The following is an 18,506-nucleotide window of genomic DNA, read 5'->3' on the forward strand; positions in this document are numbered from 1 at the left end:
ACTTTTTACCATTTTTAGGTTTGTACATACCGGGATCAAAAATGAAAAACAGACATTAGGAGAATATAGTTTATTTTTCCCTCAAAAGCCTTTAAATGTAAACATCTGAAGTAAACAACAACTCTGCATAAACATCTATCAATGTACAATAAGCATCTAATTCAGACTTTAATTTGTAATACAGTTGTGTCAGCAAACGGTCTGTGAGAATTAAAAGATCACAGAAAAATTATGCGTAATTTTATTAATTTTATTTACGATGTTTTTGACTTAAATACTTAGGTCCGAATTTAGAGAGTAATTAGCTTAATAACTGATTGAGGATAACTGTGCTTAAATTAATTCACAATGTCATGTTTAAACTTCAATTCTTCTAATTGGTGTTGTATTACTTCTAGTCTAATTGTATATGAATGCATATTTTGCTACTTTCCTAATTTCTAGTTAGTACACCACAGAAGTTAAATCACATTTCATATAAATTTTGCCGGATGTAAAAAAGTCTAGATAAAAATGTGGTCAAGAGTGCTTTACAAATATTAAGAACATATTAGATGTTTCAAAACTATAAAAACGCCAAGGTCACATTTTATCGAATTATTTTTTAAATAAGATTGATAAAAATGTTAAAATAGTTATTAATGATTAGATCTCTCATTGAAAGTATAAATTATATTACATATTATTTTTTTAAAGTGCATGAATAATTTATAACAGCTAATTTTCGGAGATAATGCGACGTTGGCGTTTTTATAGTTTTGAAACAGCTAATATGAATTATTATATTATAATTATATTATTATATTATCGGTCAAATTTATAAGTTTTTGAATAACTGACTTGCGTTGAATAGTAACTACATATACAATAGTTATTTTTGTAATTTGCCGCCATTTTGATGCTTTAATAGGCATATTAAACATTTTACGATAATTTTTAGGTTGGCAAGAAGCAAATTTGGGAGCGTATTTTTGTGAATTTCACAAATTTCAGAGGGCGTTCACGAAACTTTGATAAAACACAAATTTTAAAATTAATATTTCACTTTGAAATTTGAGATATTACCAACCGTCACAAAAATCCCTAAAGAGACTGAAATAACAATTTTTGTTTAAAGACGACAAAAAGTGCAAATTACAAAAAATAGTAAAAAAAAAACTCGTTTCATGAGACCTTAAAGCACTCGTTCTTTCAAAAACTATTGGCTAACGCCACTGCTTGTTTTTGAAACTAATTTCGTGTTTTTAGACTGACCTTATGAAACTTGTTTTTTAATATACTATTATTTAACGAATTTGAGTGTAAATCGGATGCTTTATTTCACGAGTGGAATATTAAGTCACGAGTGAACACGAGTGGTTCATCATCCACGAGGTGAAATAAATGAACCGATTTACACGAAAACGAGTTGAATATATTTTATTCTTCAAATTAGACTCAACAAGGCTTAAAATTGCATTACATCTGTTAAGAATAATCTGGCCTTTCGTACTAAGAAATGGCAAACAGTTGTCAAAACTTCCTTACACATGAGAAAAACCGCAAATTTTGAAAGTGTTGAAGAATAAAAGCGTCTGTGTTATAGCATAAATAATTTGTCATTTGATTAATCATAACAATTTAGGAAAAATATACGTGCATTGAATTTTCATAGTACTTCTGACCACATTCCGCTAGAAAAAAATATGTTAACATATAATAAAAATAGATTTCAAGAGTTAAAACAAAACTTTCAACCTTCATTCATTTTCTAATGTCGTATTTTATGTATAAAATGTAATTCAGTAAAACAATAGTCGAGCAAGTTCTACATACGTATCACATAATAAAGGCTCAGTTTTGTCAATACTATTGTAGGCAAGGTATCTATTGTATTGTGTAGAGTGAAAAAGTGGATTTTTTTGACTAGCACTGGCATAAAAAATATAAAACTTTAAAACTTGTTCACAACGCTGCAATAAAATCAACAATAGGATACTCCCTTATATAATAAAAGTGGAAAGTTGTACAAGGCACAATTACTCAATAAAAGTAAATTTCAAAGTAAGAAAATAAAACTAAATAACAATTAATTAAAAAGGGCGGAATTGTGATGGAACCATTTTCTAGTCGCTATCATGCTTCACGATAGGGAAGCTATTGCTAATCCCCAACACACTAATGACTTTATCCTCAGACTGGCTGAAATAAACCAAGCAATAATTCCCTCGACATCGATTCGGCAATTCCGAAAATGTAATCTCGTATTTTTGTTCGTTCTTAGACGAACCTCCTTTCATTGGACTCTTCTTCTCAGGAGTCGGCGATGCGCATTTACTCACATACTCATAGCTCACGTAATCGTCCAAACTACTGAAGTTATCCTAAAACCATCACAATTATTGTTTTTTAATTACTGGTTCAAGAAACTACTTTAAATAATCCAATCCAGTCGTCTTTAGTAGCCGGAATGTCCTTGGTGATCTTATATCTCGCTTTGTTCTCCTCATCTTGATTCCAACTAACAATTTTATCGAACTCAACAATCCGTTCAGAATAATCTGAAAAGACCTGGTCAACGGAGACACCGGTTGAAAGCTTCAAATGTTTAGCTGGGATCTGATAAGTAACAACATGGCCACTTTATACACTGTTGAAGGATGAAATGATGCAAAGCACTGAACTAACACTCCCGCGAAAGCGTTATGAATGACTATGTTGCTGACTTTTCTATTGAAAATACACACCTTAATGTTGAATTCGGCTGTGACCGGTTTGTGGTCGCTGAGTTGGTATGAAGGATGATGTTTGTAGGATAATTGGTCCACTTTGAGGGTAACGTTTTCGTAGTTGTGTGGGTTCACCCTGTATAGTATTCGGTCGCACCATGCGGGTCGACGCCTGAGAAATTAATTTATTTTGAGTTGGGTGTCTTAAGCAAATAATGTGCAAAGTAATTAGGCACCGAAATTATTATTATTTACATAATGGTACAAGGGATTTGGGAGACATCAAACCAAACATTGAACACATGTCTAGGTATACAGGGTCGGTCATTGATATGGGCGAAATGAATCAAATGGCACTGCAAATCGGAAGTCAAAGGATACGTTATAAAATTATTTTGCCATATTCAGGATGTTTCATTTTTATAGTGCAGTCTTTAACATAGTTTTTTTAGATGGCACCCCTGTATATTTGTACATATCTAAATTTGCATTTTTTCAGGCTTCATAAATCAATTTAGTTTTTGCAATTTACTTTAAACGTTCAAAAGTTTTTTAATTTTTTCTACAATTTAGTGCGTCTGCAGGCACATTATTAAAAAATTGCAGAGCGCTTGGTTTGTGGGATATCCATATCAGGTTGGAACTTTGTCCGTGGGTAAACAAATGTCTGGGGTGTCAAGACCATACAATTGCATTGTAGCATCACCTTGATGTGACACATTCATTTTGGTAAACTTTGAAGGACCATAACTTAATTTTTTAAATAGCACCCTCTGTATTTAATTACTAAGTATTATTCAGCGTCCCATGTTGCATCTTTTTTACCTCTTAAGTTTTTTTCCAAAAGTTGATAATTAGGAAGATATGGCAGCGCTCAGCTCCGTTTGCGTGTGCGTCATCTGACATTTCTGTCACTACGTTTACATAGAGGGTCATAGCGGTGACAAACTATCATATATTTTTTGAGGTTACGAAGTGTTTAAATTATGAGTTGTTACAAAAAATACAGATTCACAAAACACGAACTAACAAACGCAGAATCAAAAACCTAACGAAACGTGAATCACAAAACACAATAAACGAACGGAAAATACTTGCGATTAACACCGATAACACTTTCGACAACCATGCGACGACGTCTATAATTTACTGTCAATGTCAGGTTGACAAATTCGTGACACTTGACGGTGTTGTCGAAGTGCACATGTAAATTAATGTTCAAGGATACCACCCTTAGATACCCCTTAGTTGTTTAAATTTGCATTGTTTTTGATAATTTTTTACAGCTTTGTGTTGGTAATGAAAAAATGAAATTGATGACGCACACGCAAATCGAGCTGACCGCCACTATAATTCGATTTTTCTGAAAAATGCACACAAAATCTCTTGGATACTTATGTAGCGTGCTATGAAAAACAATACATTCTGACATACTAATGACAAAATGGCATTTATAATACGTCACGTTTTGATTTTCTTGTGAAAATGATTTTTTCGCGTAAAATGCATAGCTACAAATCTCACAGAAACATACATTTTAATAAAATTTTGACCAGAAATTATTACATAAAAATGATGGAAATTTAGAATGGGTAAAAAGGGAAATAAAAAGGTATAACAAATTAACAGCGATAACATATTACTTGCAATTACAAAACTGTTTAAAATAACGGTTTTCTTAAGCAATAAAGTCAATTCTTTTTAAAAATTCCCCGCTTCTAAGGTGGTATGATCAATTCTACGAAAAGCCTTTATAATTCTTTCTTACTTATTTTCTCTGGTAGTGCCGTCGTTTTTTTTTTCATTTTTATTTAATGATTTATTATCAAAATTAAAGTTTATGTCTCGATGAGATTTATATGCTTTTTGCATGAAAAATTAATTTTCACAACAAAATCAAAACGTGACAAAAAACGCCAGTCTAATGTTGGTATGTCAGAATTTATTGATTTACATGGCGCACTACGTTGGTATCATGTGCATTCTAGATTTTAGATGAATACGTTTTGTTAATGGTCTCACCTTCTTAAACGCCCTGATAAATTGTATTACTAATATTTCTTAGATCATACATATGGTAACAGCAGTCAAGATCTAACTATTTTCATAATTGTGAATTAATATTTAATAACACTCTCGCCACATTAAAATGTTTGGGAAACAATCGTTCTTAATATTAACTAATTAATAAGAACTAATAACTAATCTTATTAATAAAACCAAGCGCACTGCGATTTTTTTATTAAGCAAATGCACTAAACTGTAGAAAAAATTAAATAACTTTTGAATGGTAAAGCAAATGACAAAAACTAAATGGATTTGCAAAGTCTTAAATAGTGCAAATTGAAATATGTATAAATATGCAGGGGGTGTCATTAAAAAAATTATGTTATAGACTGCACCGTAAAAATGAAACACCCTGTCTGTATAGGGCAAAATAATTTTAGAATATGCACTTTGACCTCCCATGTGTAGTGCCTTTTAGCTCTTTTTAGTATCATTGACGGTGTCAAAACTATGTAAACGCCAACGTCGCATTTTACGAAATAATTTTTTTAAATAAGGTTGCCAAAAATTTAAATAATTACTAATAATTAGATCTCTCATTGAAACTATAAAATACATTCTAGAGATAATTTTAGAGAAAATGCCAATGTGGCGTTTCTATAGTTTTGAACAGCTGATATTAATTTATAAAAAAATAAATTTTCTCTTATAGGTACTAATAATGATGTTCCTTATTCCAAAGATACGAGTAGAAGTAGTGCACCTTTATTCTACAAGTGGTTACTATGGTACATTATTTCATTTAGTTATAATCTGTTTCTTTATAAACAATTGTCAGTGTCAAAATATGGTATAAAAGTAGTTCATATCGCCTTAAAAGGATAAATTTAGAAATTAGATTTACATTACGTACCCGGATTTGAGGTAAGTAAGTCACCCAGTTATATAATTTATAATATAACAAAAATTCGATAGAATAAAGTAGCCATTTGGTGATTTTTTTATTCTATCGATGAAAAAATTTAACAAAAGTTGTATTATACACGCAAAGAAAAGTTGGCTCCGCACTCATTTCAGAAACCCATCACCCACAGATAATGAACAACTTTTCTTTACTTGTATAATAAACTACTATTGTTGTCTAGTGTAACTTGGATCCTCATTAATTTATTCGTAAAAATGTATTCAAGGCATTTTGCAATGGACCCCTCAAGGAATACGGGCTTCTGTGGCAAATACGCGGAATTTGAAAATTGATCTAAGGAGAATGGAATCTCATATTAGGTATATACTTGCAATGGCTTTTGAAGTTATGATGGAAAATAAAACTTGTATCAAAATACAGGGTGTATCAGAAATACGTGTGTTAATTTTAACACGCAATAAAACTCATCAAATACAACAACTTTTCTATATAACATTTTGCAGAATTCTCATTTATAATTTTTACTGTTTTCCTCCTTTCTTTTGTGCAAACGAGCCGGTCAGTATTTAATAATTAGTTTGTACTCATAGCAACAATTTTAATTGTTGTTTTAAATTGTTTAAATTGTCCGTTTCTATCACAACGAAAATAGTTCGGCTCTCTTATTTTTCTACCCATAGGCGGGTATACAGGGTTATTCATATTTGTGCGACAAAAAATGAACCTCAAAAAGGACCTATAAAGTGATGCTAATTGAGATTATAAGTCGTGTCCTATCGAAACTGATAAGAATTTTACAGCCCTGGGAAGTAGGGGTATGGAAAGACGTTTTTGCACCATAACTTTGGAATCATTTGACCAAATATTACAAAACTTGGTAGACTTACTAAAAAGAACATGCCTTTTAATCTGGTAATTATGAAAACCGGATACATCCACCCAGTTTCCGGTTGCAGCATTTCCGGGTCACATTTTTTTGTGTTTTTCTAATTTTTTTCCCTCTTAACACTACTTTTTTATTGCCTAAATCGATAGAGTAATCAATTGCGAATAAAAAAGGTATAACCTTTTACACCGCTAAAATGCACCATTTAATAGTTATTTTAATTTAAACAGAGGCATGCACTTGACCAAAATCAAAAAAGTATAAATTTTGAGCAGACGATATCCGTAGCAACGAAAGTGCATTTGCACTCAAAGCGCTGTCAAGTCCTGTCAGACACTTGTCAACTTTAACTTTGGACAATTTGGTGTAATAAACGTACCGAATAGAACAAATAATCAGGTAACGACTAATGACTTTTTTGTGAATTTTCGATGAGTTAATCAATCAAAAATGCTACCAGAATAGTTTAAATTTTTTGTAGGTTAGATTAAGAGACTGAACTAAACCCTTTTATTAAATATTTTCAATTTAGAGCCCCAAATTGTCCAAAGTTAAAGTTAACAAGTGTGTGACAGTACTTGAGAGCGCTTTGAGTGCAGATGCACTTTCGTTGCTACGAATATCGTCTGCTCAAAATTTATACTTTTTTGATTTTGGTCAAGTGCATGCCTCTGTTTAAATTAAAATAACTATTAAATGGTGCATTTTAGCGGTGTAAAAGGTTATACCTTTTTTATTCGCAATTGATTACTCTATCGATTTAGGCAATAAAAAAGTAGTGTTAAGAGGGCAAAAAATTAGAAAAACACAAAAAATGTGACCCGGAAATGTTGCAACCGGAAACTGAGTGGATATATCCGGTTTTCATAATTACCAGATTAAAAGACATGTTCTCTTTAGTAAGTCTACCAAGTTTTGTAATATTTGGTCAAATGATTCCAAAGTTATGGTGCAAAAACGTCCTTCCATACCTCTACTTCCCAGGGCTGTAAAATTCTTATCAGTTTCGATAGGACACGACTTATAATCTCAATTAGCATCATTTTATAGGTCCTTTTTGAGGTTCATTTTTTGTCGCACAAATATGAATAACCCTGTATGTTTCAGTATGTGATCTTTTTCCAAATTTTAAGTAAATTTTCGAATTTTTTATTGAAAAATTACAAATAAAAAAGATGTTTTATTTATTGAGCTCTGTCTCCTGTTAAAGTTAAGACACGTATTTCTGATACACCCTGTATACTGCAATATTAACTGCCTATTTATTCTGGTCACTTGGTTATTCATCTAACATAAAAGCACTGCATAATTTTTTTTATCTGTGTTCTATGATTTAATTAGCCATACCTACTTTTAACCGCTTTTAACGTATAAAAAAATTCCATTAGACAAAACGTGATTGATAATAAAAACATTAAATTAAATATTGCCATATTTGAACTAAACGTCTAATTAAGATAAATAAATATAAAAATAGATTTAAGCCAAGGCGATTAAATGGGTAAAATCATTCGGCGCTTGCCTGGTATTACGTCAAATTTAATTACCGTCATAAATACGTATTACTTAGATATCAGAATAAAGTGCAAAGGTGTGTCCATTTGTATTTTATCATTAACGAGTGATTTTGAAAGTTATTTTCTAATAAATCCTATAATTCACTATTCGTCGATATTAAGATCAATTCCGTGGTTTCGGGGAAAAAAGTACAAGCTGGTGGTGTAAATGTATATGCTATCATAGAAATAGTAATTATTTTCTGTTAAATATAAAACTTAGTTGTCATTTAGGTATAAAATGTACCACATTTTCACCTAACAGTCGTTTAAGAAATAAAAGAAGTTGTCCCATTTGCACAAAGTAAAAATGGACTTATTCCCTTTTTCCCCGAAACGACGGAATTAACTGTTTCATACATGGCTTGCTAAAAAAAACACAAAAATGTATCACCAAATGCTCCCTGCTTAATAATATTTAACAATAGATATATTTGCTGCTATAAGAAAGTAATTTTTAAATGAAAAATTATCCACAAAGCTCCCTAACCTAGCGTGAATCTTGTAACCTTAACTAACAGTGTCACTAGTCTATTCACAATTTCAGGGTAACTATTATCACGTACATAAAGAGTGAATAACACTCGTATGATGTTAGTGCAAAGAAACAAAATAAATTAAAAAGCTAAGAGTATCAAGCGTTGAATTATTAAAGTACCTAGTCGCGTATTTTAATAGGTGCGTCTTATTTTTTTACCTACCTAATTAACTAGTCGATAATATGTTATAATTATTTTCTTTCATTACCTCGTCCAATTAAACTGTAATCATACATAATATACAGGGACATTTTTTTACTTCTGAACATAGTCAAAAAATACACGCCAAAGCACTGATCTGATTTAAGTTACAAACAACGCAAAAATAATTACGATTTGATGCCAAGTTATTCGAATGAATATTAGAGAAAACGATTCAATTAAGAAAGTCCCAAAACTCATACACCAAGACATACAATTTGTCTGTGCTTTGCAGTTACATATTTCTGTACGTCTCAAAAAAGTAGAGAAAGTTATACCATGAGATCAAAATTGTTCTGAATTAGAGCGATTGCTCTGATTTGTGCCTGCAGAACTTCAGCCACAAATTAGCCGTTTACTTACGGCCGCACTGTTGAAGTTATGCTGTCTTATGCAGGTTTTACACAGCATACGGTCTGGCTAAAGTTACATTTCACTTTCAAGGCTTGCTCTAATTGAGTACATTTTCGATCTCATTTTAAGAGCAACGATATAGAATATTTCAATTTTTTTCTAAAGTAAAACATATAGGTTTCTTTATTTGTACCCCAGAATAAACCCAGAATAAAAATGTACTAATTCCAAATTTATTGAGAATTGGGTTTCCACAGATTTATGTAATATATATTCCCAGCTTTCTGGTGCAAAACAGTATCAAATCCTTTTTTTGATAGGGACAAAGATACGCATTTTAAATAGTAGATTATTTAACGAATTTGAGTGTAAATCGAACGCTTCATTGCCGAATGGATTTTTAAACGTCGAGTGATATCGAGAGGTTTATCATTCACCAGGTGAAATAAATGAACCGATTTACACGAAAACAAGGTCAATACAACATTTTATTCTTCGAATTACACTCAACAAGGCTTAAAATTGCTTTAATAAAAATATTCTGATGTTTCGTATTGAAAAATGTCAAACAGTTGTCAAAACTTCCTTACACAGAAGAAAAACCGTAAATTTTCATTTTTTTTCTTTTACAGAGACTCTCAACTTGTGCATTATTTTTCACTCGGAAAAATTCAAATGCGCTGTTGTAACTCTGGAATGGGATATAAATTTACACTTCCTTTTCAAAGCTTGATTTAATTAATATCTTTAGCAACGTAATTACTATACTAATTAATCTGCTGAATCCGTAAATATTTCTGTAATTTCAATAATTTTATTTAAGAACGCATTGTGTTCCTTTAAAATATCCTAATATCATGCGTACACGTTATGACGATTTAAAAGCTTTTTGGTGTATTTTGTTACAGAAAAATAAAATTTAAACACGACGATAGGATTCCACTGATTATTGTGTAATACTAACAATAAACAATTTCCGCTCATCGATAAAATTCAAGTTTGTATAAAAAATAAATGTATGAAAGATAATTTCATTTAAAGAAATTGAGTGCTTCATGTTTAAGTGTAATTCTGTTAATTTCCCGAATCAACTTTAAAATGTGGTTTACTTCTGAGTATAGATTTAAAACTTGATAACGATTACAGATTTACCGATAACGGGTTAATATGATAAAAAACAATAATCAATCACGTCACTTACTTGAAGTCGTATCTATTGGTGCCAACTTCAAATTTGAAAGTTGGTGGAAATTCCGGGTCCTTTTCTTCAAGTTCACTAAAAGCTTCCCCTTTTCTCATTACGTATCTCAACTGATCAAAAGTAAAAAGCTTCTTCAGCTCATTCTTCACAATATCCCTTTCAATCTCTTCAGGAGTCTGATCGTACTCTTCTAGCAGCCTAAAATTGAGATCACCCATCCAAAATACATAATCATGGAAAAATATCTCGGTAGTTTCTTCAACGTGAAACTCTTGATCTTTAATAATATTGTTATAATCCTCAACGCGATCCTTGAGTTGATTATCGTGGGCGCTGAGGTGAGAGTTCACAAAACATAATGAGCAGCCATAAATACTGAGTCTAACACTAACTGCACCTTTATTACCCTAAAAATATACACAATTAAACCACCACTATTAAAGACCGTCTACGCCAACTAACCCACATTCCTGACAGCCCTGTCCTGGTGTAGTCAGACTCAATTTCCCTAATATTGAGTAGGTGTTTCCTGAGACAATAAACATTGAGCAACAAACCCTGAAGCCTAACTGACTTGATTTTAACATAGTTGAAGGTGTCAAGAAGTTCTTTGCACGCGTAAGTCCAGGGGTCGTCAAATAGCGCATCAAGAAGCATGTTTTGAGGCTGCGCTTTCACTTCTTGAAAACTCAAAATGTAAATATCTGGTAGCTGCAATTTATCTGTCTTGTGGTCATCAGGCAACCCTAATAACGAGTTTAGCTTTATATCGGGGGTGCTTGTACCCACATTGTAGGTGCCCACATATAATCTACAAAAACAAAAATTACAACAGTTAACCTACATGACTTGAATGGGACTCACCGCAAATTTTCCATTTTGTGTAGTGGGTTGTGGTGCAGAAATAGCTGATTGTGTCAACAATAAATCGTTTAAAAGATAAAATTTAAAGAGAAACGGCGTACTGATTTACTGGCATAAATATTTAGATCGATTTTGACGTTTAACATTTCTAAATCCTGGAGGGAGAGAGAGATAAATCTATTCCAAGATTTCGAACTAGCTGTCTTTATTGTTTATACTGAGTTGCTATAAGCCTATCACGCTTTTACAATTTTATGTTTAAAGCAGGCTTAAGCATGCGCAGTCGTTTTTTATTGCTTTTCCATACTAGATAAAAGCCATACCATCTTTTGCTGGTTTATTTGGTTGCCTATAATAAAACTGTAAAAACACCAATGTCACATTTTCTCCCAAAATGAGCTGTTATATCCGTATCAGTTCACAGTAAAATTTTGCAACAATACATTAGAATTTTTTGGAATGAAATGGAGCACAAATTGTTTAACATAGAATTCTTTTCTTTTACACTAACTCTCAATGTGTGCTTTATTTTTCACTTCAAAAAATTAAGATGCGCTGTTACAATTCTCCTATAAACTAGAAATGATAAAGATAATAATTGAAAAAAGAATTGTCCGACCAAAAAGTCAAATTCTGAATTTTATACTAAACTAGGCGTACTTACTTCAGACAATTGTTTCCGAAATTAGCAAAAAAATATGCATTAAATTTATGCACTTTTACATTTTAACTTTGAAAATTATTTTTATTTATGAATTGTTACTTGTGGCGTCGTAAGAGGAAGTTTCCAATTTTTCAAAATGTTATTATTTATTTTCAACATATTAGTACTTAAATCAAGAAATTGAATGTAAAAAAATAATTCGTTAGCTTGATAGCTTTAAAAATAACAAAAATATAAGCTCTTTTGTCTGACGGTCTGACAGCGGTCCCGCTTTGAGCCTGATGACGTCAGGCGGCATAAACTGTTCACAAGGTAGCGGCGATTTAGACACTACTGTTCCTTTCGGCATTGTATTGAGATCTCTGGATAATTTTATTGACTTAAAAGAAATGAATATTAAAAGAAAGTGTTATTTGTGATGATTGAAGTAATTTGTTTAAGTAGATACTCTAATAAATCACTAATAACTAAAAATAATCAATTTTAATAATCACACAAAAATCAGCGTTTGCGTTTTTTTGCTTTATTTTTTTCTGTATGCCTTCGATTTTTTCAGATTTTTTCTACAATTTCTTAGAAATAATAAATAATAATTAATTAACCAAATACAGCCCCTCAAAGAATCAAACTTTCCACACGCGGCAGTGGGCAGCTGAGTCAATTGTGCCGCCTGACGTCACACCTAGCGAAACTAGTAAAATGCGCGATCTGTTACATTACGAACTTTGAGGTCTCATAACTTTTTTATTTTTACGAATATAAATAAATGAAAAGTATTAGTTTTACAATTATGAAGAATTATGGTATTAATTAAAAAAATTAAAACTTCCTCATTGGGGTAAGATTGTAAAAGATTTTATTAAAATATTTGAATGCAAGCATCAGTTTGATTGCAATACTCTAAATAAGGGGCTTCAAGAAGGTCGGTACCGGTACTGGTGGTCCCTTTGTTGGCAAATTATATCGTCTTCTAATAAATCACGCGTCTGGTTTACGTCTAAATAAAAAAGACCGATTATTTTACAAACTAAGTAAAAATTTATAATTCTGATACCAGGGTTCGATGGGCTAGCAGGTAAAGATTCACTTAGTCTAAAAACTTTACAGTCAAATTAACAGTTAGTGCCCAAAAACTCATAAAACTGTTACGACTTTATTTATTAACAAAAAACATTAATAAAAATCGAGAATGGTCCTTGTCAATGTACAGTCTGATGTGTAAAATTTCAGGATTTTCATTTCATTAGAAGTCGCGATTTTCTTGGGTGCGCAATAAGGTTGCCTACTTGGTACAATTTGTGGCGCTCACAAATTTTAACCATTAATAATAGTGTGGTCAAAATAGACGTTTCAATTTAAAAAAATTTGCAAAGAGCTGAAAATTGGTACAGGTCTTTGGGACACTATTACAAATGAAATATTAAAAGTCCCAATCAATCCCATGTGTGCAAAAAAAATATTTAAGGTTAAAGGTCAAATGTACGGTTTTTACAATTATTCTCGTAAATGGTAAATGTTGTCATTAAAATAGGCCACACAAAAGTTGTAGACCATGCAACTGTATACAAAAAATGTTTTTATACTTTTTTCTCTACGACTCACTGTTACTGAGATATCACCGTCTGAAACATTGGAAATTCTATATCTCATTTCAGTTCATAATAGAATTGCAACTGCGCATTTGAATTTTTTCGAGTGAAAAATAAAGCACAAATTAAAAGTGTCTGTATAAGAATTCTGTGTTAAACTAAATTTCAGCGACACACTTTGAACTAAGAAAATCCACTAGAAATTTTAAATTTGTGCTGCTTTTGACTCCAAAAAATTTAAATGCGCTGTTGCAAAATTCTACTATGAACTGAAACGGGATATACAGAGTGATTCAGATAAGATAAAGAGCCTGACGATCTGGCGGTGCAACCCAAAAAACACATTTTATTTATGCCTTTGATCCAATTTAAATCAGGATTTGCAAGTTCATCCAAGTTATCATCTTATGTCACTCTGACAGCGCAGAAAACGATTAGTGTCATTTAATTTTCGCGGAATGATTGAGAAAGTAGAGAAGTCATTTCGGTGTGTAAACTCCAATACAAAATGTATGAAAGAATTAAACATTAAAGGTAGGTAATCAGTTTTTTCAAAATCATAAATTGCAACAATAAACAGGGAGACAAAAAATTGTCTTGTAGTAAAAAAAGTGTTCAAAATGCTGGCCTCCTAGGGCCCGTTTCATAAAAATTACAAATTGATTTTTACAAGTGACACGTTTACTAGTTACATAAGATTACTATAAAAAAAGGTATACAAGTGACAAGTAAATCACTTGTAAATAGTTTTTTCTACTTCGGCTTCGTACTGAGGTCGTTACGATACGCTATTTGCGTGCTAAAATAATTACACTAAAAACCAGAGTAATTTAGTTGGATAGTTTTGACAACCTAGTTTTTTGACAATTATCTGAGAGAACTGTCAGTGTCAATCGGCACCTGTTTCAAGTGCATAATTTAATCAAAAGCTTGTGCAAGTAAGTAATTTGAGATTTCATTATATTTCTGCCATTTTTCAAATTCCACATATTTGCCACAAAAGCACAAGTTTTAGTGCCAGTGAAAAAATAAATATTTCTGGTTGCCGAAAAGTAAACTTATGTCGCAAACGATAGAGTTTCTATCCCGCTTCAATTTGATGTTTTAATAACGTTTTTTCATAGTAATTTTCATAGTATGAGCGTGAAATGCAAAAAACTACATTAAATTTTTTTTTTAAATTATTGCAATCGTTTTTTTATAATAAAATTTCTCCTATTTTTAAGTGACAATTCCGATACTGAAGTAATGAAAAATTCAAGGCATTTTGCGCAAGTGACATTTTAACTTAAAGATATAAGATAAAAACAGATTTTTATATTCGACCCTCTTCCAAAATCCAGAAACACGTCTTTTTTCATTTTAAATCAAAAGATCAAATACCAATTTTCATGAATATAGCTTCAAAAATGACGATTTTTTATGTTTAACCCTCTTTGGGGGTGTAATTTCTAAAAATAATAAAATATTTGTTTCTTTATTTTTCACCGATAACCCCCTTAAGGGTAGAAATTCCACATGTTTTTCATCTTTAACCGAAAGCTCAAGTACCAATTGCATGGAATACAAATAAAAAATAATGTATTTTTATACAAAGTCCAACCCCTGTTCAACCCCTTTGGAGTTGGTATTTCCAACTAAAACACGTGCTTCTTCACTTTTTATTGAAAGCCCAAATACCAACTTTAATTAATATAAATTCAAAAGTTACGGATTTTCATACAAATTTTATTACGCCATTTATCCCCTTTAGGGTTAATTTTTCGAAAATCCTGAACACGTTTTTCTTCTTTTTTTAACCGTAAACCCAAATACTAATTTTCAGAAATATATCTTTAAATACGACGGATTTTTATTCACATTTTAACACCCCATTTAACCCTCTTAGGGGTTGATTTTCCAAAAATTCTGAAACACGTCTTACTTTTTTTTAACCAAAAGCACAAATACTAATTTTGAAGGATGTAAGTTCAATGTAATTTTAAAAATGACGGATTTTCTAAATTTTAATTCTAAATTCAACTCCTTATTCAACCCCCTTAAAGGTTAAAGGACGATTTTTTATTCACATTTTAACACCCTATTTTAACCCCCTTAGGGGGTGATTTCCTTTCCTTTCTTAGTACATGCCTACGTTATACCTATTGTGAAAAATACCTGCCTATTGTGAAAATTTCAGGTTTCTATACTTAGCCGTTTAGGCTGTGCGTTGATAGGTCTGTCAGTCAGGACAAGCAATTTTATATACTATATACATAGATTGATATTATTAGACGTCTATTCTATTATTCTATTGGACGTCTACTAGAAGTCTATTCATTTCGTTGAATCAGACGAGCGATTTGATTAGTTTTTTGTGTGGCCATCAGAAATTAATGATTTAATAGTAATTGAGTTTACTCTGAAACAACAGAAACGTGTATTAATCTAATATATTTTGAACTAATTTTTTTGTTCCTAATTGAAAAACCACCTCCAAAATATGTGCATATTTGATTTCATAATAATCCGTTGACAAATAATTGAGATATTAAGCTCGAAACTCTTAGCTGAGACATCCTGTATTGAAACGAAAAAAGCATTAACTATAAAGAACTATGTATTTGTTTCCTCTATGGAGTTTTTCAAGACGAGCGAATGGTGAATAGAAAATAAAAAAAGAGATACTCGTTTACATTTCTATGGTTCTATGGGTGCATACGTCCCCCTGCACCATGTAAGTTGGCTCTTGTGCATTGGAGCAGTGTTAAGGGTTAAAATCTTGGTAAAGGTGAAATTTTTGGGTTTTGCACCCGGCCCTGTTGTTCTGTCCTGCGTAGCCAGTCCGGCCCTGGCCAATTTTTTTCATAGTTTTTATTACTGTGAGAACGTCTTAGCAATCCCTTCCCGCCAACCTTTCCCACTTTCCCCCCCCCCCTTTGTCCTTCACACTTCTCCAGTCCCTAGATTTTCTCATTTGCAAAAGTGCGAAAGTAGGTGTCGTATCCAGTTGTTGGTGTTAAAAAGATTTTGGAACATTTTTCGGTCTTATTGATGGGGTTGTTTAGACGATTTCTCTTGAGTTTCCGCAGTTCCTAAAGGTAGGTGGCCACTCTTAATTGTTTTTGACCATAGTTTTTCCGGGTACTTCGTCATATTTTCAGAAAATCTTTTTATTTGGACGAGAACAATTTACTTTGGTGTTGGTAAAACTTTTACACTTTTTGAAAAATTCAATTGATTATACTGTCTTTCCATAATTTTCAAATTTTAACGCTAACAGATTTATTGCTTTTCTAACTTACAACGAAAAATCATCGAAAAATTCCTTGAAATGACAAAATATTGACTATTGTGCAGAAATTCGTTTGACGTGCTCATAGTTTAGTAAACGCCAAAACAATCGAACCAAAAAGTTGTTTATGTCGTAAAAAACTTGTTATTCGTTATTCCAAGAAATACTTGATGTGTTTTGGCTGATTTAGGTTTTAAATTTCACATTAATTTTTTATTTCGTCTCGGATTTTGGCTGACTTTAGTGAAAATTGAATTCAGGGTTTTACTTTTTCTTTTCCAAAATCACTAAACTAAACTAGTATGAAAATCACTAGTGCCATTGAAAAACATTATCCAGTTAAGCCAATAAATTGCAACTTCGGTTCTTTGGATTAGAATAAAAATTGCTTATTATTTTTGTCTATAAAGCAATAATTTCTTTCCTTACTAACTGAAAAGTGTTATTTCTTTTAACACCACGTTTTATATTTGAAGTTGTGTAATATGGTATTGGCAGGACCTTGGGCAGAGCTTACGCCTTACGCCTATAAATTTTTAACTAATTTTGTATTTATAAATATTTTTATAAGAAAAATAAGGCACATTTCAGCGGTTTTTTAAACAAAGAGCGGTTCATAAACACCTCCGACTTAATTAGAACTTAATTTTGAAGTTGAAGGATTTGACCTGAAAACCTGAAAAAGGTGCTTATAAAATCCATAAACGTCTAAATTTTGGCAGTACTGTAACTTTTATTTGCAAATTAAAGAAATTTTACATGGGATCACCACCATTAATAGTTTTTATTATCTCTACCACAAGTAATTTGGTTGGCTCCTCTGAAAGTATTTAAAATTGGTTTTAAATTTGTTGTAAAATATTTTTCCAATATTGCGGATTTTTTTAAATAATACTGTTTTATCATTAACACAGGGTAAAAGAGTAGACGACTTCAAGTTAATTTTATCTGTTTTATTTGTTTGGGGATAGCTATGAAATTGTTTAAGAAAAGTATTCAGTTATGAAAGTATAATTGCTATTTGGATTTTTTTCAAAACATGCCGAAAATTCATTGATAATTCATCTTGTAATATTTCTTTCAAAACTCTAAACTAAATAAATAAATAACTAAAAAATTGCTTCTGTTTGGTTCTTTATTGTTCTGTTTGGTTCTTTATTGTTCTGTTTGGTTCTTTATTGTTCTGTTTGGTTCTTTATTGTTCTACTTGTCATATCGTTCCATATCAATTTGATCTAAAAAAGATTTTTTTATTGATATTATTGAATCTGGTTTACCTAGTTGCTCTGATTTTTGGTTTGTAATTTGCAAGGGTTCTGTTAAGTTTCTGATGGGGTTGATGTCGCGATGATGTTGAGAGCCTATTTGAAGTAAATATGTAATATTTCATTAGGATTTCAGAAATATGAATGACCAAGAGTTCTTGTCTTCTTATCTTGTTTTATTTGTGCTTAAACTTTTTTAATCTGGGTCCTCACCTAATTTTAAGTAAATTTTAAATTTAGATATCCAATGATTTATTATATCATTTTCATTTTAGGTTTTTTGGTTTCACTGTTGTATGTTTTCTCATATTAATGTTCTTGTTGGTTTCGCATTTCGGTAAATTACTTCAACAAGAACGTTGCTGTATTTTCGTAAGGAGTAGCTTCTTCTGTAATATTCATGTGGTTATTGATTGACTTACAAATTCTTGGTCGGCAGTACCTTGTCTGTAAATCCATAATTCCACTTATTG

At 31.4% G+C, this 18,506-nt stretch overlaps 1 protein-coding gene across 2 annotated transcripts; it reads right to left on the minus strand.

Annotated features, from left to right (window-relative positions):
* Nucleotides 1-55: 55 nt before the first annotated feature.
* LOC659746 (phosphatidylinositol 4,5-bisphosphate 5-phosphatase A) lies at nt 56-11,422 on the minus strand. 2 transcript variants are annotated; one of them, XM_008200946.3, is made up of 6 exons: nt 11,242-11,422; nt 10,840-11,188; nt 10,378-10,784; nt 2,727-2,880; nt 2,413-2,550; nt 56-2,363 (listed from the first exon to the last, which is right to left on the minus strand). In XM_008200946.3, the coding sequence occupies exons 1-6, from the start codon at nt 11,253-11,255 to the stop codon at nt 2,106-2,108; spliced, it is 1,320 nt and encodes a 439-aa protein (XP_008199168.1). In that variant the 5' UTR covers nt 11,256-11,422; the 3' UTR covers nt 56-2,105. The 2 variants fall into 2 exon arrangements, with proteins under 2 accessions (XP_008199168.1, XP_971116.2); XM_966023.5 differs by having other exon boundaries at nt 2,413-2,598.
* Between the last annotated feature and the right edge of the window lie 7,084 nt (nt 11,423-18,506).

This window comes from Tribolium castaneum, chromosome 1 (genome assembly GCF_031307605.1).
Source record: "Tribolium castaneum strain GA2 chromosome 1, icTriCast1.1, whole genome shotgun sequence".
NCBI classification, from domain to species: domain Eukaryota; kingdom Metazoa; phylum Arthropoda; class Insecta; order Coleoptera; family Tenebrionidae; genus Tribolium; species Tribolium castaneum.

What these genes read in the sequence shown, in the direction of transcription:
- LOC659746 (XM_966023.5), bottom strand. An exon ending in CAGGGCTGTCAGGAATGTGG is followed by an intron (nt 10,785 to 10,839) that starts GTTAGTTGGCGT and finishes GTATATTTTTAG; the next exon opens with GGTAATAAAGGTGCAGTTAG. An exon ending in CAGCCGAATTCAACATTAAG is followed by an intron (nt 2,599 to 2,726) that starts GTGTGTATTTTC and finishes GTTACTTATCAG; the next exon opens with ATCCCAGCTAAACATTTGAA.